At 42.8% G+C, this 24,758-nt stretch overlaps 1 protein-coding gene across 1 annotated transcript in view; it reads left to right on the plus strand.

Moving 5' to 3' along the window:
• The window catches only part of CHN2 (chimerin 2), a 264,233-nt gene that overhangs the window by 156,968 nt on the left and 82,507 nt on the right, over positions 1-24,758 (plus strand). The window contains exons 4-6 of the mRNA XM_006912029.3: positions 10,108-10,139; positions 13,513-13,626; positions 15,325-15,610. Of these exons, the coding sequence (XP_006912091.2) occupies positions 10,108-10,139; positions 13,513-13,626; positions 15,325-15,610 (432 nt within the window). The remainder of the gene's footprint in view (positions 1-10,107; positions 10,140-13,512; positions 13,627-15,324; positions 15,611-24,758) is intronic.

Below are 24,758 nucleotides of genomic sequence, written 5' to 3' on the forward strand. Positions count from 1 at the left end.
GAGAGCTATGTCTGCAACTTACTATGAAATACGTCCAAAAAAAAAAAGCTTGGATTAATGGGTGGATAAAGGGATGAATAAATAGATCTGCCATAAAACAAGGATAGTTAATGTTACAGAATCTAGATGGTGTGCATATGGATGTTTGCTGTAAAAGACTTTCATTCTTTCTGCAAGTGTGAAAATTTTCATAACAAAATGCCAAGAAGAAAAAGCAAAGATTGTATAAGGAGACAAATGACAGGACATGCTCTGGCCCAGAGCATGCTCTAGCTCAAGAATTTTTAACCAGGAATAATTTGGAGGGAAAAGGATTTGAGAGCAAGGACAAATATTAATAAGACACTTTTACTCTTATTTATTACCATGTTGGGAGTTATTTTGGGGAGAGTACCTGTTCTAGAAATGCTAAATTAAGTAATTCTTTAAAGTAATAGTGAACAGGATTCTAGATCTTATGGCATCCTCACTATATAGAGAAATGAGTACTGGACCTAAAATCAGAAATTGGGCTTCAACCCTAAATCAACTGCTAGCCCTGAATAGGACGTGAGCAAATCAATGTACCACTCTGAATTAATGCCTTCTCATCTATAAGAAGGATACAAAGGCATATATTCCATCTTCCTGGTGGAAGAATAAATATAAAAGCATTCTGAAAGCCACGAAGAGCTCACCAGACATTGAGTTCTCAATTGGGGCAATATTACTCCCAAGGCAGGGGAACTGGTTCTTGAAGGGCATGCAAAAAAAAATCATACTCATTTAATGTATAAAGAACGGATATACCTACAGAACGTATCTGCAGTATTAAAATTCCATTGGAGAGAGATGATTAGGGAGAAAAAAATGTGTATAAAAAGAGTCCGTAGGAGGCCATAATGCAAAAACAGTTGAGAACATTTCATCAGACAATCTTTAATTTCTGCGATCTCTCGAGTTCTGTCTCCCTTTTTTTTTTCCTTTAGGTGGATTAATTTTACCCATCAATTTGAAAACAGACATTTGAATACTTATATCGAATATTTACATCGAACACTTACATTTGAAAATTCTTACATTTCTAGAGGGAGGGAGAAAAAAAAACTGGAGAGAAGAATGATAATGATGGACATTCTTTGCCTTTTCCAAAATACACATTTACAGTATCAGTAAACCCAAATACCATTAAGCTTTAAAAGAAGGAATGTATTAACAAGTATGAGAAATTAAACGAGTGTGTTCACTCAGTCATTTCCCCCTAGAAATTTAACAGCAGCATTAGTTTTCCCTTGATTTGATTCAGTTCTATTGGGAACTTCAAGCTCTTTGAGCCTAAAAGGTATGTGGAAAATTTAAAAAGAGTTCCAAGGAGAATAATGAAGATGGATTAAGAGGTAGAAAATAGGATCTATTAAAAAAGGCTTAAAGAACAAGGATTATCTAGTGTGAGAAGAACAGGCAATGAGGTGGCACCGACTTGGCCGTGATGGTGAACACCTTATCCTATAGAGAATATTCTCAGGTTCTCCTCTGCACTGAAGACCAGAGGAAGGGCAAGCGTGTGTTTTGAAGCAAGAGGAATAGCAGACTAGATGTTAAGAGAAAATGTCTGTCTATGATATAAGTCTTGGATTTTGATTCTCCTTTATGGGATTTTTTATAATAAGGTGCCTGTCTGTAGGAAGTTTCAAGATCTGGGGCAGGTGGATCTAGCACATGTGGTTCTCTGGCCTGGTGGGAAGCCAGCCAGGCAGCCTGGCCTCTGTGGGGATTGGCTCGAAAGGAAGGAAGAGCCATTGTACCTGGAGCCAGAGGATGAGTACAGACTCTTGGGAAAAAGAGCGCCAGGGCAAAGCCAGAGCAGTACATCTAACTGGGATGTCCAGACAATGAAAGCCCAATATGGGTGTTGGCAGTCAACACGTGGAGCCAAGGAATCAGTGCCAGGGAAGGCGTAGCAAGGAAGATTGGCTCGAGATGAACTGCTGGGAAGGTTATCTGGGCCAACTGGAGAGGTGAGTACTGCCCATGCTAGGCTTTGGGTATTCTTGGAAGCTTAATGTGAAAGTGGACCAAAATCCACGTAAAGGTCTCAAGAAGGTGTCCCAGGCTCCTAGGAAGGTATTCATTCTCTCCATGTTTTGAAACTGCTGCCCAAAGCCATGGTACCCAGTCCTGGGTGTGTGTCAGAATCTCACGTGGAGCATGGTAAACCTTACAACCACCCTGGCTCCAGCCCTGGAGATTGGGATTCAGTGGGAATATCACTTAGGATTCTGTTGTGAGCAGCAGAAACCAAATCTAGCTAAATTTAGCCAAAAAAAAAAAGCAGGAGGAAGGTGGTGAGAGACAGAGGTTGGTTGGAAGGATATGAAGACATTCTCTGGATGGAAGAGCTGATCCTGTTTGCCTTTCACTTATTTATTCAAAAGGCTTTGTGAAGCAGGACATCTCTGGGGACCCAGGAAACAGGACAGATGCACCTCTGGGCAGCAGAGTGTGATGGTTGGGGGTCTGAGCTGCAGGATAATAGAGCCTGCTTTTACACTCTCTTTCTCTGTGCCTCAATCTGCCCCATCTGAAACTTCGGTGAACCCTGAAAAGGGATGTAGGGCCATTGGCAGAGCTTCCTTTCCAACAATTTATTACTTCCATCGAAGCTGAGCTCTGTACAAGATAAGCTGTCGGGTGCTGGGACAACAGAGATGAAAAGACAGGAGCCCATTCCTGTAGAGCTCACATCTAGAGATCATAGAGACCAGCAATCCCAAGTCCAGTAAGATCATGGCCCTATCTCAGGCCTTTGTAGAGTTCAGAAGGAGGGTAGGAAACAATACCTAAGCTGATGTAAGGCAGCCAGGAAAGATTTTTCCCAAGATGGCAGCATTTTACTTCTTATTTTTAAGATCAGTGAGATTTTGACAAGTTCAGGCATAGACAGGTTAGAAAGCAAGTATTAGAATTCCAGGCAAAGGAAATACCCTGACCAAAGAATGGCCTAAATGTATGAATGACCAGGGTGTTTCAGACACTAAAAGGACTTCCATATTAGGAACATAAAGGATTGGGGAATGAGGATATGGTGGAGCAAGACTATATGTGCTAAGGACATATTCTGGATACACCAGCAAGGCCATGTTAGGAAGTCCCTCTATGCCTTTCCTTTACTCATTCAATAAATATTTATTGAGCATCTACTGTGTTTCAGCTCTGTTCTAGACTTTGCAGATATAGCATTAAGAAAACACAAAAAACTCTGCCCTTGTATAGTTTCCACTTGAATGGGAGAGATTAACACACACACACACACACACACACACACACACACACGCACACACACACACACAAGCAAAATATGTAGTGTCTTAGATGATGATAAATGTAGTGGGAAGAAAATAAACCAGAGAAGAAAGACGGAATGTGCCAAGGAGAGGAGGTGCCACTTTTAAGCAAGTAGTTTGGGGAGGTCTCACCAAGTTGTACAGGTGTGACCACATGGCAATGCAGAGCCAAGTGAAGAATTTTTAGCAGGGAGCAACATGATGAGATTTGCATTTTTTGATCTCAGTGTGAAAGATAAATTGGAAGGTGATAAAAGTACAGACAAGGAGACCTGTAAAAAGACTATTTCAATGGTCCAGGTGAATAGATGTCATGGAGACAAAGAGACCACTTCAAGAGCAATTAAGAAGTTATATGCAATAGAAACGACTTAGTAGGAGGTTGCAATTGTGGTTGGAAGAGAGGAAGGAATCTAGGATGACAGTTCTAGCTTGGACACTGGGTGGATGATGCTCTGGGTGGTATCATTCACAAGATTGAGGAGTAAAAGAGGTTGGCCATTAGATGTGATGGAAAGATCATCCTGTAATATTCATCCCACACAGGTCTTCAGAATGAGCACATGGAGGGCTTTAACAATTTGGAGATCAACCAACCCATCCATTACGGCGGATGATGAGTGCGTCATCTCTCTTGTCCCATGGATGATTTCCCTTCCTCTTGGTGTAGGAGAAGATTATGGGCCCTGACGTCAATCAGACGTTGGTTTTGATTCCGTCTCCTTGCCTCTGCATGATCTTCAAGTAATGCAATGCAAAGGCCTTCTTCTCCTCATCTGTAATGGGAATGTCAATCTCTAGGTGACTTGCCTGTTGGGAGAACTGAAGCACACACACCAAAGACACCTGTTAAGTGTCGACTCCTCCTCTTATCCTCCTAGGCCTTGCCCTCAGGTGGTTCTAAGTAATAGTCAGTAGATCTAAACCTAGAGAAAACCAGGACCAGGAAAAGAGGCTAAATGTATGAGTGCGGATTTGAGTGTAGTTGCCCTTCCATTATTTTTCAAATCCAAATATAAATCATTTGAGCAATTCGCCTTCTTCTTGTATGATGCTTATTTTGTATAGTTGCTTATATAATGATAATGAAACCTAGGAAACCAGGGCATCACTGAGGTACTAGACAGCCATCTAGACAATGCTTCAGCTCCCAGGGTGTCTTCTGTGACCCAGGGAAGCCATCAGTGGTAGAATTTTTGTTTCCAACCCAGTGATCAGGGTAAAATTTTAAAGCAACATGCTGTGAGGCGTGGAGTTCCATGGCAGGGAGCGATTTACACGTCAGTTCACATGTATGCCTATCATGGTTGATGACGCCCAAGTAATAACGTAAATTTTTTTCTTTAACATTTTTTATATTTTGAATTGTTTACAATTTTTCCAAGGGGAGAGGAAGATTCTCTTATTAATCTTATTGAAATGGTTGTTCAGTTTTACATGTACCTGAGCTGCTTCCCGGCATAGTTGGAGGTATTTCTGTCCTAATAGGTACTTTTATAAATTATCAGTATTATCAAAAACAGACATTTTCTCTTACTTTCTCTTTACTCCATTTTACTTTATGTACTTAAAGTATTTGTTGCTTGTTTGCATATTGGTCCCGAAAAAATTTTTTTACGGTCTTCCATGGGAATACTCAGGACTCCAGAATTTTTTAAGTCTAAAGCAGGGTTTCTCTGCCTCAGCACTGGAGACATTTTTGGGTGGGGTCGTTCTTTGTTGTGGGGCTGTCCTATGCATCGCAGGACATTCATCAACATTCCTGGACTCTACCCACTAGATACAAGTGGCACCCTGTCCCAGTCATGACAATCAAAACTGTCTCTGGACGTTGCCTAACTGTCTCCTGGAGAATGAAAACACTTCCCCTCCCAGTTGAGAACCACTGGTTTAAGAAAAGTCTTTTACTTTTTATTTGTTCTAATAAATTATCACTTGTTTTAAAAATATGGTTCCTGGGAAAATGTGGAAGAAAAAGTCAGTGGAAAACAAACCAGTGAATGGGAAGTGCTTTGTCCTGAGCACCCCAACCTGACAGAGTGTGAACATCCGTAAGTTAGCAGACTGTTTACGATCACTCAAATGCCTGACTTGTGTGCACTTACAGAACTTTGCAAAGCCATGGGTGACCTTGTAAGGTTTATCACAAAGAGATTGGCCAGTAGATTTTTTAAAACTAATACATTCTAATCAAGGCCGGAAGGACTTCACTTCCTCAGTGCCCCATCAGAATTCTAGAAGCCTTAAATTAATGGTATGAGGGGAAAAATTTTAAAGTTTGCTCAATTTTTATCCTATACTATGCACTTTGATTATAAGAATGTAAGTTTCAGTACTTGATTTTCCATCTCTCCTTTCAAATACAGAATTTCGATTTCTAATTAGAAGAGAATTATCCACATTTATTTTTTTCTGGTTGAAATCACCCCAATATCGCCAATACAAATCCCCCCATCAAAAGCCTTTTTTCCTCATTGGATCTGAATCTCAGAAGCTCCAGCACTCTAGCTGCCCTGTGTAAGAGGATGCTAAATTAGGTTATTGAATTATTTCTATTAAGTAAAAACTTAACATATACCAGCTGCTGAGAGATTATAAAAGCTTTATTTTTTCAATAATTGGAAACCTTGTTTACAGAGGACTCACAGTATTCCTTAACTGTCTTTGTGCTGAATATAAAAGAACTCGTGTTTATCTAGGCAACGATAATCTGACTATAAAGCAAACTCATTTAAGGATTACGTCCCTGTCTCTCACTCTGCAGCTGTCACCCTACTGTTTCTTTCAAGCTTTGCAAAATGCTGAGAATTCTTCCTTCAAATTCGAAGAATAACTTGGAAAATAAGCCAGGTAGCTTGGAATACGTAGAATTCTAAATTACAGAGAAATAGCCGAGAAACCTAAAATATCATCCTAAGTCCTCATTTGTTAACTCATTGACAGAATTCAAAGAGATTTTAAGGTGTTCAGTCCTGGCCAAGAAAAATCAAGGACGAGTCGGGTAATCTGTTATTTAATCCAAGTGTAGAATTGTGTGATCGCCAACGAAGGCATCAGCATCGGTTGGTACCTGCTCTAAAGATGCCGGAAAGTACGGTAAAGGTAAATATGCTGGGGCTGAAGCCGGTTACTAGCTCTGTGACCTCAAGCTAATGATTTAGTGGCTCTCTGCAAAATAATAGCACTCACTCACCTCCCAGGGTTGCGTGGAGGCTCAAATGAGATAAACATGTGAAAACCTAAGGAAGATTCCTGGCACAGAGTAGCCACTCAATAAGTGCCCACGTATTACTGCGGTGTTCCAAGCTTCACGCTTGTCCTATGCATTATCTCATCTAAGCTTCGAAACAGCCTTATTAAAATAGTACGTTTTTATAACTCCAGTTTTATTGAAAATTGAAGAAAATGAGATGCAAAGAAGTTTAATAACCTACTCAAGGTCACACAGCAATCAAATTAACAGTGGGGCTCAGTGTTCATCATCTTTGCCTCATTCCGCAGGCACTTAATGAGCACGAGGCACCCTTTGCTCTCCAAATACTCACTATCCGAATATGCGTCATAACGACTCACAAAAAGTTTTAGCCCAGATCATTCTTCCAGTTAAACACCTGCTATGACGCGTTCTCCTGTGCAGCTTCTCGCCTATCGTGCGTTCATGACTCCGCTTCGGAGGACCGATTCTGCATTTCTGACAAGCTCCACGACAATGCCAACGCTGCCAATCCCCAGATCACACTTTGAGTAGCAAGGCTGCTGGAAGACGGAAGGGGACATCCCTGATGCCCCAGGGTTCTCCTGTCGGCCTTGTGTTTAAGCATATTGCACATTATATCCACATGTCCCCCCAGTTTTTCCTGAGGATTTAGCCCCTCAGTATTTATTGAGGCCAGGTGCCTGGTGACATTACCAACTCAGGTCCAATTTAGAGAGTCTCTTTGGCAGTATTATTTCATTGTTACTACACGCTCAATGTAGAAGGAAAATAAATTCCTGTTTACACACAAACATTCCTGTTAACTACTCCATTAAGTGTTCAGCCGTTACGTACTTGGTATCTAAATATTTCATTTTATGTAGAAATTCTTCTCAGACTGTTTTATAGTTTTTTAAAAGCATATTAGTAATACTTGGGAAACGGATACTTTTGACCGTGTTTTGTCTGGATCTAAGGATCCGATATTAACCACCTTGAAAAAATAGGAACATTCTGTGATTTTTCTAGGATCATCTACATTAAATCAAGCTGTTGGCCGGTTCAAGGCTTAGTGAAGTGTAGAGTTAGAGGTTGTGTTGGACTCCTGTGAGCAACAGTTTAGGAAAAGGAAGGGGTCATTGTTCGGTTTTTATTCCGGCCATTATTTCTCTCTTTAACATTAACAAGGACAGCTATATATTTTTAAGAGCTACAGAGACAACAAAGGGAAGAGAGATTGAATCAGATTACCACCGAAACAGCCCCAGACCGGGGGGTCGGCGTTCAGATAGATGACCGCAGCGTCTGTCTTGGCTGTCTGCTACTTACCTTTTTTCTCCCCCTGTGTAGACTGCCAGATTTAAGGGGGAAAAAAAAGAAATAAAAACAGGATGCCTAGTTAAGTTTGAATTTCAAAGGAACAAAGAATAACATTTTAGTATATGTCTTGCGTCGTATTTGGGATATATTGTAAGGCCGTATTCCACCTGTAGCCTGTCCCACACAACTCGGTGCTCATTTTTTTATTTTCTCGTAGTTTTCATATGCAAATTTGTCCCTCAGTTAGATCCAACCGTCCCCTAGGCAGGGTCTTTTTTGGTACCATAAATATTGCCTTCCCCATTTGGGGGCCTATGTTAGATTTTACAAGTGTTTTCTGAGCTCCTTAAACCTTTCCTCTCATATCTGTGAAATCATTACTTCACTAACGATGAACAGGGCTTAGCACAGAGCGTAGTAAGTGTGCCATCTGTTTTTATGATCGATTGATGAACTGAAAGCAATTAAATTCAATTTAATTGTCAAGAGTCCATTAAATTCAACCTTCGTTAACTAGTTACCTGCATGTCGGGAATTAGTTGTAGGCTCTGTCCACCATGCTGTCCATTTGGGGAATCTGATGAATTACTCTTCCCTTGGAGGGAGCTAGCATAGAGGAAGGAAATGGCCTTGGAAGCTATACCCTGATTTGCAAACGTATGTTAGGGCTCAGCCAAAAAGATGGAGAGTCCTATATAGAGAGTCATTTCAAAATGCGGAATACTGACTCTCAAAGAATGGAGAGATGTCTTGCTAATTATATATTGTCTACCTCCATTGGCTTTTCTAGTACTAAATTTCTTCTATGGCACATTGGTGTTACAGTCACATATCTATAATATCATAAAAGTAAGAAAGAACTTTGATATAAATGACAAAATGTTCAACTCATATTAAAAAGCTTTCCAGCATGTAGAGTAATGGTACACATCAGATAACAAGGTGCCTTTTTGCACACTTCGTGCTTCTATTAATGACATTTTTTAGAGCTTCCTTTGTAAATGATACTGAGCCGGCTTCAAACCTTGAAGATTAAGAGTTATGAATGCCCCCTCTTGGTTCAGTGCTTTTCAAGTGTAAAATGCACAGAAGAGTGAGCGCATATTTAGAAGTGTCTAGATGATTAGTTTTATGCCAACCAGGCTGTCCAAGGCAGGCTTGTGAATGTAGTTCTCAGATTCCTGGCTCGCCCCTCCTGAATGAACCTTTTCCTCTAGTCCACAGGCCCCTACCGCCCACTCAGATCCCCTGCATCCTTTGGAGGGTGGACATAGGCCAGGAGACTGCCCAGTACCTTGAAATCCCAACACTGTGCCCACCTGTGAGCCCTGCTGAGAAAACTTCCCATTGGACTGTCGATGGAAATGACTGTAAATAAAACAGCTGCGGGCTCATAGTCTACTGTAGTAAATAAACACCAACTTGCTGTCATACTATCAGTGCATCAGTGAAAATCCATAACTTAATGTGGCCTGACTATATTTTCAGTGTCCCTGGAGTTGGAGTAGAAGAACAAAAGCTGAACATGAGGATTTATGTTAGTGTCTCTCCAACCCAACACCATGAACATGAGGAAACAAAGTTCTTATGAAAGTAGATTATTATGTATATGTGATAAAAATCCGATGGGATAACCCCAAGGCAGAAGTTGTGATCGAAAAATCTTTCTGGAATGCTTGGGATTTTTAGTCGGGTCATAAATATTATCCTCTATATCCTATACCTCTGGTGTCAAGTAAATTTTAGCTCATTAGCCATATGTCAAAAAAAAAAAGAAGAAGAAGAATGTTAGAATATTGATTTTATCTGGAAAGAGACTAAATTAAAGTTATTTTTTAATCCAGGTACATTCCTTGTTTTTATCGTAACTACATAATGAAACAATTAGATGAAGATTGAAATAAATGCTTATGTTTTATTCATGCTAAAAATATTCTATCCTTCAGGATGAAGCCTTGTAATATCTTTATAAGTTTCTTAATATTAAAATAAGCATCACTTTGTTTCCTTTGAAAATTCTTTTATTGGGTGATTAGGTTTGGGTGAGGAATGAGCCTCATGATTAAAGAAATATGGCAATTCTAGATCATTCCTACCCCAGATAGTGGAATGTGTTTGTTAACTCTGTAGTTTCATGGATCTCCGATTTGGGGAATAATAATTGTAATAAAATTACTTCCAGGACTCTAGCTCTGTTTATTTAAATAGTGTTTTTATCTGATTTGAATTCAAATGCATTATTAATACTTTTTCTTCTTTTTAATATAGGTGGAAAACAGACCAAAATATTATGGAAGAGAGTATGTATTATGCTATTCTTTGTTTTAATAATATAATAAGTAGTCACTTCATATGTTATTCATATATAAATATTTTAAATTTTCTAGTATAGTGTTTTCATCAAATGTCCATTGTGTAAGAGTTTAATAGTAATGATAAATGCAATCAGATCCCTTTGTATTGAATTTTCTTTAAAATACTCAGATCTTGGCTTCTGTTAATGTGGGAGGGACAATATCTCCTACTGCGGGTCTCTCCACAAAAGCAGACACGGAGAGCCTAGCAAGTATTGGAGACGTAAGGCAGCATTTTCCATAACCGAGGCCCTGTTAGCATTTTAGTTGACTTCCTATTTCAATGCTATATAAACATGTAGGTGTCAAAGGTCATAAACTGTAGCTAAACTCCTTACTTTCATGTGCTTCAGTAAATACAGTACTCAGGAAAATCATCCCCATGTCCCTGCGGTCTCATAAAACCAAAATGATCATCTCACTTGACTCGGTTATATTAGCTAAATCGCCTTGATGTTGTTTCTTCCCATTTTCCTCGTAATTTTTAGTCTTGTTTTGCTTTACTTTCCCGGAAACCTACTGCAAAGCGAACATGCATTGTTATTTACAGTCATTAGGGTTGTAGCCTGGAGAACAGCTTACAGGGCAGGCCGGACAGTCTGAGTGGGTGTAGATACGAAGTCCCTTTTCTTCCCACGTCCAACCCGGAGGCATTAGGAGGCTAAGTATCTTTTAAGTCCACCTCTCAAGGCCTCCCAGCCAATCCCAAACGTTCTTCCTCTATTCCCTCACCCATCAGAGCCTCATCTTCCTGATTAATGAGCCTCTTCTTTAACCCAGTCCCCAGCCACTTCCTAATGACCATGGCTGCATTTCTGAACCTCCCTTTCCGACGTTGGGAGTTCAGCCGGCGCCTCTGGGATACCAGCCCGGGGAACCGTGGCCTCCACTCTCATCCATCCCCACGTCCCTAACATCCAAGCTAGTTAGTTGTAGTATGCCTTTTTAAATTCGATATGCTCATTTGGATTTCGCTCGAAGAGTGATTAATAAAACAAGCAAAAATGAAAACCTATCATGTACTTCTCCAAAGGAACACTGTCATATGTGAATCCTAAAAGGAACTTCATTTATTGGGCAGTTCCTTTTTTGCATAAAAATTTTGTTGAATAACTTTCTCATTCTCATCTTCCAACCCCCAGTAGTGAGAGGAGACCCAGGAACCATTTTCTCAGCCACAGAAAAGGAACGTATTGTATTAGAGGGAAATTTGCTTCAAAACTTCAGATTCTGCGTTTCCCTTTCCTTTTTCAAAATGAAAGAGTTTTTGTTCCATTCAAAAAGTAATACATGCTCTATTCAGGAAATATATAGGAATCACAGAAAATTGTTGATGATGGTTACCTTGAGGGAAATAGAATTTTTACTTCTGTACTAGTTACATTTTTACTTCTTTTGTGTCTTTAACTTTTGAATTTTGAATTTTCCCACTGTGCATGGGTATTCTTTTTGTTCCTAAAAGTTAATAAATGAATACCTTCTAATTTGGGAAAATTAGGAAGTATATGAGTATTGAAGATGCAAAACACCCATAGCCCACCATGAAAGATCATGGTTAACTTTTTATCTCTTCCTTCCGGTCTCGGGGCATGCTTTCTGTTCACAAAGTTGAGATCGTAAGATATACATGTCATGGATATTTTTAAATCCATGCGTAGAGAGGATGATGAGCCATAGACCGGGTCTTTGGGTTCAAAAAATCATAATTCTCTTTTTTCGAACAATTAAATTTAACTCGGTTCTTGAAGCTCTATGTCAGCTGTTGGCCATCACTTGAATGTGTCAATTCAAGGGAGTTAAAACTTACTACTGAAAAAAAAATGATTAATTAAAAATTGACTGCTTTTAGATTAACTGCCTGTTTGGGATATTCTGCCTTCCCCGAGAGTGACGTGGGGCAGGAGCATCTGGCCCCTGCGCCCTCCCCTGTGTGCCCCGGCCTACGGTCGGGGTGTGGCCTGAACATCCCAGCCTCAAACCTCCTTGTCCTTTCTGACTTGGCGTGGGAAACTTTAGGATGCCTGATGCCCCACCTATCCCCCTATGTCCCTCCCGACTCCCTCTCTCTTCCTTCGTCTCTCTCCCCTCCCTGCCACCCCACTCGCCCTGTATCAGCTCTCTGCCCAGGCCATCTGTCCAGCCCTCTCTGGCCAGAGTTCAGGCCACATAGGGGACTTCCCCAAAAGGTTTGCAGGGTCCAGTGGCCCCATTCAGGTTCAAAGCCCCAAACGTCTCCGCTCCGCTCCGCTCCAGGATCCCCATGAACTGACCCACCAGTTCCAGTCCCATATATGCTCTGTGGGGCCCACGTGGATCCACTGACCTGGGCTCTACTGAAATCTCTCCAACTCTTCCTCCTGAAAGAACTGGGGACACTGGTTTCTTTCTGGGCAGGAGGGTCACTCTTATGTCATAGCACATTCACCCTCACTTTGAGACCTCCGAGCTCCGAGACCTCCACGCATTGGCTCTAGAAATGGGAGAAGTCAGGAAACTCTTTTCTCCCAAGTTGTCGCGGCCTTAGACTTCTGAGAGTCAGTTTTGAAACGCAAAGCCACAGCTTCTTCTGGCCCCGCTCCCCTAGGACCAAAGCTTCAGCTCGTATGATCTCCTTGTTAAGGATAGAAGGGAATTAGGAAATAAAGACTGTGATGGGCATTTTTTCAAAAATAGTATCTGGCTGCATTTGTCCTCTGACTTAATCTTTGCGTGCTTGCAGGGAGGTGGCACGGAGACCTAACTTGCTGTCTAGCCGACTTCCCTCTTCCCCCCTCCGCCTTCGAGGAAGGAACGTTTTTCAGAAATATCCATAAGCTATCACTCTCAACTTTTAAAGAAATAGAAGACTGTGGATTCTAGCTGGCTCTGCTTTCCAGAGAATGAGCCTCTAAAATTAGCAACACCCCACACCTGAACTAAGCAGGTTGCTAATCGATAAGCGTTCATTTGCAATCAGGATAAGACGTAGTCTCCCCTCTGTGTTTGAGGGGGGAGCTAAATTGGTACTTGCTCTTTTGTTATGTCCCATGGTTAAAAAAAGGCTTTTTGTTTCGACCTTAATATTCAGCTTGCGAGCAAAGACAATAGCAGAAAGCCAGGGAGCCTGAGTGTTCATTTTGTTTTGCTTCCTGGGTGCTCATCTGTCTGGTTACGTGCTGAGAGGTGGCTCCAAATCCATCTTGGAGGTGCGAGTAGTCACTCCCCTCTTCATCCAGGGGGGCGCTGTGGATTCCTAGCTTCCCGCTTTTTAGCCGGCTCTTTGTGGTCCACGCTCTGTGTGTGGTCTGTTTGGAACAACGATGGTCCCCTCTGTCCTCAGGTTTCACGGGATCATCTCTCGGGATCAGGCCGACCAGCTTCTCGGAGGCGTGGAGGGTGCCTACATCCTTAGAGAAAGCCAGCGCCAGCCAGGATGCTACACATTAGCTCTAAGGTGAGTTTGATTTCATTTATTTTTGCGATTGCCTTACAAGTGACTTTACTTATTTTGTTTCCCATTTTTTTAACTGCCGTAAAATACATGTAACATAAAGTTTACCGCTTTAACCATTTTTAAATGTACGATTTAGTGGCATTAAGTATATTCTCAGTGTTGGGCAACCATCTCCACTATCTATTTCCAGGACTCTTTCATCATCCCGAACAGAAACTCTAAACCCATTAAACGATCGCTCCCCATCCCCCCCTACTTATTTTTTATTTTCACTTTGTTTACAAAGCACCAGCAACATATTTAGGGGCTTACACATTTCCTGGACCACAGATGGTATCAGCAGGATGGACATGGAAGCTTTGGTTATGCACACACAGTAACTGAAGAATTCTCTGGAAAGTTAATGCTCCTACAGTGACTTCTGCCTGAAGCATCGAGCCTGCTGAGGAGAAAGGCCTCTCTGCCTCAGTTGGTCCCCAGTGGTCCTGGTCAAAAATCTTGTCACCTCACGTTGTGTGTGTTTGTTCATGAGGTTCTCTGAAGGTTCACATTGACCCAAAGAACTCCCAGTGGCCGTCATGACACTCCATGCCAGTGAGCCATTGGAGCAGAGTTCCTTCACAGCAACGGAAAGCCATTGCATTCACTGCATTTTTCTAACCTTGATCAACTATTTTATATCATTTGATCCTCACAACAATCCTGTGAGTTTGGGGGAAGGTATCCAATTTTAGAATCAGATTGTCTTCCAAAAATTCATTTTTCGAACTTTCTGAAATTGGGAAGACCTGTCTCCAAAGAAGAAATGGTCTCAATGGAAACACTTCCCAGCCCAGCCCACAAAGGTGTGTTTAATGCACCTTCTCAATTCTGTGTCTGTGGAAAGATTCTTTTGAAATTGCAACTAGGGGCTGGCTAGAAGATGTCTTACATAATGTCACAGTGAGGAAGTACTTCAAAAGCTAACAAATGCTCTACAGATGCACAGTATTTGCCTGTCTTCCCAGCATCCCAAAGGCAGAAGCTGGCGATCTCAGTGGGGAACCAAGCAGGAGCTGTAAGATATAGGACCAAGGCCAAGAACTAAAGCGAGAGGATGCTGTAAATTAGATCGTCGGAATTCTGGCACGGCAGCTCAAACAGGAAGCTTCGCATGGCTCCCCTCATTTCCCTTTAGTTGGACTAACTGGGGTGGGAGGCGCGAGCGCTCTGCTGGTGGTAGACAAAGCTGTAATAAGAGGGAACGTCACAGCCAGTGGTGGTAGCTTTCCTTGCAGAGGTAATAGCGCGGTACAGGAAGTTTATAAGTAAGATATATTTGTAAATCAGTTCCTGCCATCTAACTTTTGCAAATGAGAATGATAAGGACCTAATGGCCTTAGTGATTTCTAGGATCCATTGATACCATGTGACAGGCTGGAGTTAAATCCTACTTCCGCCTGTTTCCGGAAATGTAGCCACGTGCAGGTGCCCTGTCTCTTCAAGTCTCAGTTTGGTCAACCGTAAAACAGGGATAATAATTGTACCTGTCTCAAAGGGTCTCTCTGATGACTAAATGGGGGGGAAACCATGTCCAGTGCTTAGCCCAGTGCTTGGCATACAGTACGTTCTCGAAAAAAAAAAAAAAACGTCGGCCGCTACTGTTTTTCACCGGTCTTATATCTAACAGGGTTGCGATGTCTCATTCTCTCGTGGCAGGTTTGGAAACCAGACCCTAAACTACAGGCTCTTCTATGATGGAAAACACTTTGTGGGCGAGAAGAGGTTCGAATCGATTCATGATCTGGTCACGGATGGCTTGATCACACTGTACATAGAAACGAAAGCCTCCGAATACATTTCCAAAATGACAACGAACCCCATTTATGAACACATCGGATATGCCACTCTACTCAGAGAAAAAGTATCCAGAAGATTAAGCAGGTCTAAAAACGAATCAAGGAAAACAAGCGTCACAAGCGAAGAACACACCGCGGTTGAAAAGGTAAGCTGCCCGTGTGACGGAAATAGTCCGTTTCTAATCTGTGCTGAAAAATCGGTTGATTAATTATATATGCGATTTGCCAAAATGTTGGAAAAAAATTCTAAAAATTCTAAAAAGTCTAGAATTTTCGTGCTAAAAGGAAGCTTAGAAACCTTGCAGTTCAAACCCCTCGTTTTACAGATGAGGAAACCGAGGCCCAGAAAGATTCAATCTTTTGCCCAAATTCCTACAGTCAGAGCCAGGACTTCCACAAATAATTATCTGTGAATTTGTTTTGGAATGTAAAAGTAAAAACTCCTTTAATGTTTTATGATGAAAATAGTGACTTGTTTTCAATTGCCATTTGAGGCGTTACTGGCTCCATCTCGATCGCACTCAGCTGGCCAAATACATGCTATTTGTATTTGCTTCTCTTAGGACTGGGTGCGGATGTGTGATCTGCAAGTCAACTGTCTCTTGAAGATGGTCTTACCTAGATAACAGATTTAACTGACAGAGATGGGAGCATTATCGGTGATGATAGCTATCTCTGGGAGGCTTAGAAAGACAGGCTGTCTTTTGCCCGAAAGAAAAAATGATTATGCCTCGCCAAGGATTAAAACCCCTACCTGGGTGAGCCTTCACGCTGGATGGGTCGTGGCAGGATGTGGCGAGGAAGATCTGATTTTCCTCTCCAGTAAGTTGCTGTTTATTTGAAAGACAACACCACAGTTCGCTAGCAGATTTTTTTGGATGTGCCCCTTTAGAAACCATCTGCTTTGCCTGGTCCTATCTGTTTTCCACTGAAGGAAAGTGACAGCCAGCCACGCCAGTCAGCCCCCACTGAGTCTGTGCTGAGCCCAGCTCCTAAGGCGATCTGGGACTGGGACAGAGATAAATAAGTGGGGCAGAACCGTGAACACTGCTCCTTCTGGTGGTTGCTAATCCTTAATTAAACCGGAAAGGCACCCACTCCCCTCCTGATTGTCCAGTGTTCGCGGAAAGCAGAGGAACCTCAGGTGGACCTGATTGAACTTTGGTTTTGGCAACGGGGACACAGCAGAAAGCCCTGAAATGAGGAGGGGGCAGCATAGTCCCGCTGGCAGACCGAGGGATGATTTGAATTGATTTGCTAATTGAGTTTTAGAGCCTAGAAGACCCTTCCCCAGAATCATATCAGTTGAGCAGCTGGCCCATGAAAAAACCATTTGCCATTTTCTTTTTATAACTCCAGTGTCTCCAAAACACCTGTTTATTCTTTCACGAATAATTGATTTGGGAAATGGTGGCGTTTCTGATTGTTTACCTTTTAACAAAAGAGAGGGAGGACTTGAGTCCCAACTTCCAAAGTTTGATCCGGTCCAGGCCCGAGTCATTCCTTAGTCTATTTGCAAAATGTATTCAAAAGTAATTTAGAATAGAAGATCTGGAAGCTGACCTTCTCAGCCATGACAAATCGGAAGATGAATTGTAAAATAAGTCTCCGAAGCAGCGTTTATATTTCTGAATCAGGAAGTAATGCCACTAAAAAAGCAATCTGTTCCAACTGCAGGCTGCACACTAGAACGTTTTCAGGGAAAGTGTCTCTTGTGTATTTGGGATGAGAGTTTAGATCCTGCATATTGGAATTATTTCTAGATCCTCACCCTCCTCTGAGAGGGAAGTTTGGCCAATAGAAACCTATATCTCTAGATGACATTCCTGTAAGGAAACTTGCATGACAAAATAGTCCTTTTCTATAGATCATTTTGTATTTATTTATTAAAACTAAATTTTGGAGGAAATGAATAATCAGATTGATGATCACTTTGAATGAGCCACTGGGTGCACTTTTACCTTTTTAGGAAAAGGTAAAGAAAATGTTGAAGGAAGAAGTCCAGGCTTGGTGAAGGGTTTGACGGACAGGTGACGGTGGTGCCGGTTTTCTTGGACACTAGTGATGCAATGTTTGGCTCTCCTGAGGGATGTTCTGAACACTGGGTCTAGTCATTTGCTAGGGGTCACTCATTTTATTAGTGGTTTGTTAAGTAAGTTGGTACGAACACATCCATTTCTCTCTGACCTGTATTGACAAACGGAATTATTACAAGTCTCAGTCATGCCAGAAATTCTATTTCCCTTAAGGGCAGGTCAGTGGACTGTTGCCATGGAGGCAGTGACTAGAAAGGAGGTGGCAGAAACTTGAATGGATTGGCTGAGAGTGCCCTGGGTCCCTGTCTGCTTCGGTAATGGCACGTCCTGAAGGTTTTAATAAGTGACATAGATAGGTCTCCTAAGAGTTCCCAAATCTAGACGGCCCAGCTTTTCATGTTCTAGAGTACTTAAAATTTGTTTACTCATGTATTTTGTTGGTCATTACCAAATGCACCCAGAGAGACCATGTTACCTGTATATCTGAGAATATTAACGGTGTTAATTGGCAAAAAGTTATCACCTAGCTCATCGGATTTGAATGGTTTTTCAGATTTTTCTCCTGTCAAGGTGCTTAGCAATGAACTTGATTTTAATAACTATAGATGAGGTGGAGAGATGGGGAGGATCCAAAAGAAAAAGTTGTGGTAGTTAGTTGGCCAATAGCAACCTGTTTCCTTTCTGATTCTTTATATAATGGGTTTTTAAAACATTATGGTATATAAAGGCCATCATTTGGTGCATTTAATTAAAATGGCCATACCTAGTATAATTTCTTTTATGAAATTTATTTCAGAATCTATTCCATAGATTATCCAAAAATAGCACTGTAAGCAATATAAGAATAACAGAATTTAACATTGGTAGTTCATAAACAGATTTCACATATGCAAAATTTCCCATTTTGTGCTTAGAACAACTTCTCAAGATACATAGGACAAGAATCATTATCCCCATTTTATTGGAAAAAAATCATAGTGGTTGAGTAAGGAAGAAATCAAACACAGGCTTTATAAGTCCAAGTTCAGAACTTCTTAAGTCTGTACAGCAGATGGGTCTCATTCTGTTCTTATGGCCCTGACTGCTTCTGACCATCCTAGGTCAACTGATGCTAAAAATCACTCAATATTTACATGCTCTGTTTTTGAAAATACACTGCCATTACTAGTTATAATAACTAAATTTTACCTTGTAAAGGATACCTGACTGAATCAAATATATGTGACAGCAATGTTTGTAACAGCACATTTTTATTAGATAAATCTGGTGTGTCGTGTTAAATTGCATTTATGTTTCACTGGAGAAAAATCAGCTGCACCCTTGATGTAATAAAGCACATGTGAGAATGTATTTTATCTTACCAGTTTATTCATTTCACTACTATTTATAAGAGCAGAAGTTAGAAAACAACCTAAATACCCATCCACTGGGGACTGATTAGGTGAATTATGGTACATCCACGTAAAGGGACAGCATGTAACCACAGAAAAGAACGAGGAAACTCGTGCAGGCTGATAAGGAAAGATGACCCAGTTATTAAATGAAAATGCAACTTGCGACGCAGTGTGTGTAGTATGGTTTCACTTGTGTAAACTAGGAAAAACTGATTTTATAGATTTTTTTCTCGCAAAATCATAAACTACCCATTGAAGGATGCAAGAGCTGGTACCATTGGTTGCCTGTGGGAGGGGCAGGAGTTTTCTGAGGAGTAAGTGTGGGAAGGAGACTCTTCCACGATACCAGTTCATACTCTCTGAATTTCGATCCATGATCAATGCAATGTCCTGTTCCAAAATTAAATGAGGAAAAAGAATGCATTATGTCTTAAGTTCATGTATGTTGAAGCAAACTCTGAGTAAAACATCTTCTCAAGGTATCTCTCTCTCTCTCTCTCATATAAAAATGCTCTCTATGATTCTCTCTCTCTCTCTCTCTCTCTCTCTCTCTCTCTCTCTCTCTCTCTCTCTCTCTCTCTCTCACACACACACACACACACACACACACACACACACACGCACACACACACAGAGCTGTATGCAGTTTCAACCCTCCAGACCCAGGCTGTTTTTCTCATTTTTTCTCACCAGCCACCTTCCCCATCCTGCTAGCTCTCTCGTCCTTCATTTCTCTCTTGGCTCGTTAATGGGGAATGCGTCTAGCAGCCTTTCACTGCAGGTTCAGGGCTAGAAGAGGGTAATTGTAGCATAAGACCAAATCACCCAGCAAAGAGTGCACCGTGACTGTCCCCGGGGATGGGTCGGCTGCTGCTTCCTGCCTGGCATTGCCCTGCCGTCAGCCATGCCCCCCGGGACCCGTCCCAGCCCTTCCCCCATGTTCTGTGCCCCTCCACCCTACCCCACCTCTCCTTCCTCAAGCTGTCCGGGTTCCACTTGCTTTCCTGTGGCAGCAAGGAGGTCTGTAAAATCAGGGCAGTGACCTTTTCTGGACTAGGGCTTCGAGCTCGATTGGGATGTCCTTCTTCACAGACGGGCTATTTCAGAAGGAAGTGATCTTTCCCCAGTCCGCCATGCTTCTTCTTTTTTGCAGTCATTATTTCCTTTACATCCAGGGTGATCCTTTTTCTGCCTACTTCACTGTTTCCACTGGCCCGCCAGAGGTCTTTGCCTAATCATGACATTGCGTTTCTCTCCATTACCCTGGAGTGGGAGGGGTGCCCACCAACAGAAGCCTCGGCAGTGGGTTGAGCTCAGACTGAGTGGTTCTCCCCCGAGGCCCATGATGGCACCTAATGGCCAGTGCCCTTGGTGAATGTTTACTCATCAGAGTGCTGTTCTTGTTTTCATCTTGGAAATGTTCTGATTTTCTTCGTCTTTAGGACAAAGTTTAGATTTTTCAGCTGGATATTTGTAGCCTATCTGAGCCTGGGCGCCCCTGGAAGCAGAGCCTGAGGCAAGGATTTGGTGCTTCGGTCATTTGGGAAGGCATCCCAGGGAGCAGGAGGGTGAGGTCAGGACAGCAAGACAGAAGAGGAGGGAAACCAGCAGAAATGCACGTTGTTAAGGGATCCATGTGGACTTGCTCCTGAGAGGAACTGAAGCAGGGGTGTCTACCACCTGCTGTCCGCGATTGGCTCAGGCAGGCTTTTGAGCCAGGATGCACATGCAGAGATCCAAGTGGGTGCCCACAGCATCCCAAGTAGAACATGTGTGAAGACGAGGGTCACAGCGATTCTGGGGTAGGAGGTGGGCCAGGAAGTGGTGAGGGGCACTCAAGAAGTGACAGGCCACCCACTGCATTCCGGCCCCACTCCCCAGCCTGCCTTCCGCTGCTGGCCCCACTTACTGGCCTGCAGACCACAGACACCCTTGTGCCCCTTGACGCCCCACCCTCTGTATTTGCTGTTCGAAACGCCTTCCCTCTCCTGCGATCTGCCAGTTCCTGTTCACCCTTTACAGTCCAGCACAACCTCTAATAAAACCTGCTGGGACTCACCCTCCCTCACCCACCGTAAAGAAATTACTCCCATGTCGCAACTACCCCAGGGTTTGGCACATAATCTTTATGATAATTTGACATGCTGCTTCAGTGATTCTCAAAAGTGTGACCCTCGGGACCAGTGGCATCGGCATCACCCAGGAAACCGATTAGAAATGCACCTTCTCATGTCCCACCCAGCATGAACCGGGGGGCAGCACCTGCCCGTCTGCGTGTGGCTAAGCCTCCCAGTGGCCTCGGTGCACACGTAAGCTTGAGAACCCGGGGTCTGGTTGCCTCTCTCCTCCCCTAGAGGCTGACTGGTTGGAGGCCATGGTCATTCTTCAGTTTACTCTCAGCTCTACAGCCGAGGCCACTAAGGGTAAACACTGTCAAATGAATGACAGATGGGTGAATTTGAAGATGGCACAGATGGCCTCACAGTCACCCTAAGGAACAGTGCATCTCAAATATACCACGACGGTGTGTCAGCATCTCCCACCGCCTGCTCTCTGCACAGGTCCTTCCTCCCCGGGCTAAGATCCGACTCCCCATGGCATCGCGAGAAGCCAGAGCCTGGTCTTGAAGACGACCTTGTACAGCCCCTTTGTTTTGCACAGTGGAGAACAGAGGTGTCCAGCTCATTAGTCCGGAGCATTTCAAAGACAGAGGCTATGGAGGCTTGGGTAGAAAAGGAGGCTTTAACGTAACCTGCAGCTCGGAAGTTCTCTTAAAGTTGAGATCTTTGAGGAACACGAGCTATGTCTATAGGATTCTTTTATAAGTGATTGGAAAGTGAAAAGTAAATTTAGGTGGCAGTTAGTCTAGAAGGTGTCCCAGCAGTCAGGGCCCAGCAGGAAATGGAAGACACGTCCACTGGAATTTTGAAGAAAATTGGATTAACGAGGGATTTTTCCCAGGGGCTGGCAATGGCTGAAGCAGTCACTTTCCCAGTGCTGAAGAGACCTGGGGAAGGCACTGGGGTTACTCGAGGCTGGTGAGAGCTGGAACGGGGACTCCCACGGGAGGGGGGCTTCCCACCGTCAAGCAAGGTTCCAGCCATGCGCCACCCAAGAGGGAGGGCACAGGGGAGAAAGAGCCCAGCTTCTCTCTCTTCCCACCCTTTGATCTCCTGCCAGTACCTCCCACTGGACAAACCCCACTGGACGCCAGAGGACAAAGGAGCCGAGGATGCAGTGCATAGGAGTCAGTCTCCCCACCATGGGACAGAGAAGGAATTTGGGAGGGGGGAATGTGGCAGAGGATAACCAAGGCGAGGAGCGACTAGAACAAAACCCGTGCTGAGCAATTCTCCTGCTCTGTGTGTTAGCATGTCCTCATTACTAGATAAAGTTCACCAGTTTCAGAAGCCATAATTGGCATTAATATAAGATGGAGAGGTAGCCCCTTTCCCTGGACGACTCCACAGCTGTGCCGTGCTGGAAGTGATCTTGGCCCCGGGGGGCGGAGAGGCTTTGCGATTCAAACATGGTGTCGCCCATTGCCCTTCACTGAGCAGAGGCACCGTGTTCACTTGCCAAAGAGCCGGGATCATTCATGTAGAAGCGTTGAAGAGCCGAGAAAGATTTGCTCAAATTACAGGGTCTGGAAACCCTGTGCATGGGCTCCTCAGGAGGTCCCTGGAAAATAACACATAACTGACATAACCAGCCTTTTCTCGGGAGTCGAGGATAAATGACGATGAGCATAACTTAGCCAGTAAAAGTGACAGGCACCGTCATGGCTCTGATCTAATGACACACCGAGAGTCACAAAATGGAACGGGCTGCAATACTACAAGAATGGATTTGAATGTAGATCACATTTGCTCCTGAAACCAGGTTTTACCAAGCGTTATTTTAAATCAGGACCCCCCTCACGATGGGGGAATTTATCGTGCAGTCTGAAAAATGGTTGATTGGGTTAGGTCAGTGGTTCTCAAACTGGCTGCAGGTTAGAATCACCCTGGGAGCTTTTAAAAAATACCCATGTTCGCCCTCCTGACTCATTGAATCAAAGCCCCCACGGGCGAAGATCAGGTAGCTCTGTTTTTAAGATGCCCCAGGTGATTCTACAGTTCTCCACCCTCGGTGAGAGGGAAGGCGAGATGGGGAAGTAAAGGTTATCAGACACTTGGGGGAGTGTTTTCCTTTCGGAACACCTGCCCCACCTCCTCTTTGCCTCTGCTGTTTCTGAGACTCTTTTATGTCCTCACTTAGACCCTGGCGTTCTTGCTCTACCTCCGCCTGCACCTCCGTCCTCCCTGAAAACATTGTTAAGTAGTAAACTCCGGGGGTTCTGGTTACTCGAGGTTGGTCCAGAGGTTTGCTTCGCTCCCTTTTCCCCTGGCTGCTTTTCCCAGATTATTGGCTAAAAATTAAATGATGGGGATATTTTAATTATAGGAGGACTAAGAGAATTTAATGAAGGAACAAGGAAAAATCGGTGTCTCTTCCTTAGGGGCCAAATGGTGGTTCTTAATGACAATGTTTGTAGAACAATGATTCTCACCCTTGGCTGCCCGCTGGAATCTACTGGGGAGTTCTCCAACAGAAAATACCTCAAAAAGCAGACGTAACTACTTGGGACAAGGCCTGGGTGTCTGGATTTGGGGTGCTCCAGGTGATTCTTATATGCAGCTGAAACTGAGAACCTCTGTTATAGAAGAATAACCAAAAATGAGTTAGGTCATTCTGTGCACTGGGTTTATTTTTTATCAGAAAGCTTCTCTTTTTATCACCTCCTCATTATCAGTGGAGAGAGTTTTACAGGAAAAAAACAAAAACAGAAACAAAAAAAAAGTTATCTTAATACATTCAGTGTGTATCTGAATAAGATGGGCCAAACCCTCCTTATTCATTTCCCTCCAAAATCTCTCTCGGAAACAGCCAGAGATGCAGCCCTTGCTTCTCGTTTCTATGCAAGCAGTGCCATCTAGTGGCGGAGAGGAGAGTTACATGCTGGCGACACTCAAAGGACCACAGTTAACAGATGCGGGAGTAATGAGCAAGAACAAATTCTCGGCAATGAATCCGCTGAATCGTCCCCGCTTCCTTGAGTTTTATAGCACAGATCAGGCTGTGCAGTGGCTCTAGGGTGTCTGTTGTGTCCTCCGTGCTCGTATCTGCATAAGCAGGTGGGCAGTGCTAACAGCCTGGGACATTTTGATGTAAAAAATGGTCCTAATGATCCGATTCATTGGGATTTTGGTCCAGAGCTGCTCAAAGTTTTTGGCTTCAGAGTCCTTTTATATGCTTTAAAATTACTGAGGACTCAAATAGCTTTTATTTATGTGGGTTATATCTGTTAATATTGACTTTCAGAAAGCAAAATTGAGAATATTTTAAAATTTTTTTTAAATAAACTAATAAATCTATATGTTTGTGTAAATAACATTTCATGGGAAAATAAAAACTCTGTTTCCAAAATGAAAAAGAAATAGTGAGAATTTGGCATCATTTTACATTTTTGTAAATCTCTTTAGTGTCTGGCTTAATAGGCACCAGCTGGATTTTCACATCTGCTTCTGTATTCGATCCATGATAATGTATTGTTTTTGTTTGAAGTAAAGGAAGAAATTCTGTCCCCACACAAGTATTGGAAAAAAGAAAAAATGTTTTTTTATAGCCTTTTTAGGTGAGTGTTGACGTCATTATTTTTGACAATAGAACAAAACAAATGGTAGTTTCTTAAAAGTTAGTTGCAATGTCAATCAGTGGAAGAGGCAATTAATGAAAAATAGAGTGGCCATCATGGTCTCTCTGGACAGATGCTGAGGTCCCCAAATGCTGATGGACCACGCTTTGAGAACTGCTGATCTAGG

Source organism: Pteropus alecto, unplaced genomic scaffold (genome assembly GCF_000325575.1).
Source record: "Pteropus alecto unplaced genomic scaffold, ASM32557v1 scaffold21, whole genome shotgun sequence".
NCBI classification, from domain to species: Eukaryota; Metazoa; Chordata; class Mammalia; order Chiroptera; family Pteropodidae; genus Pteropus; species Pteropus alecto.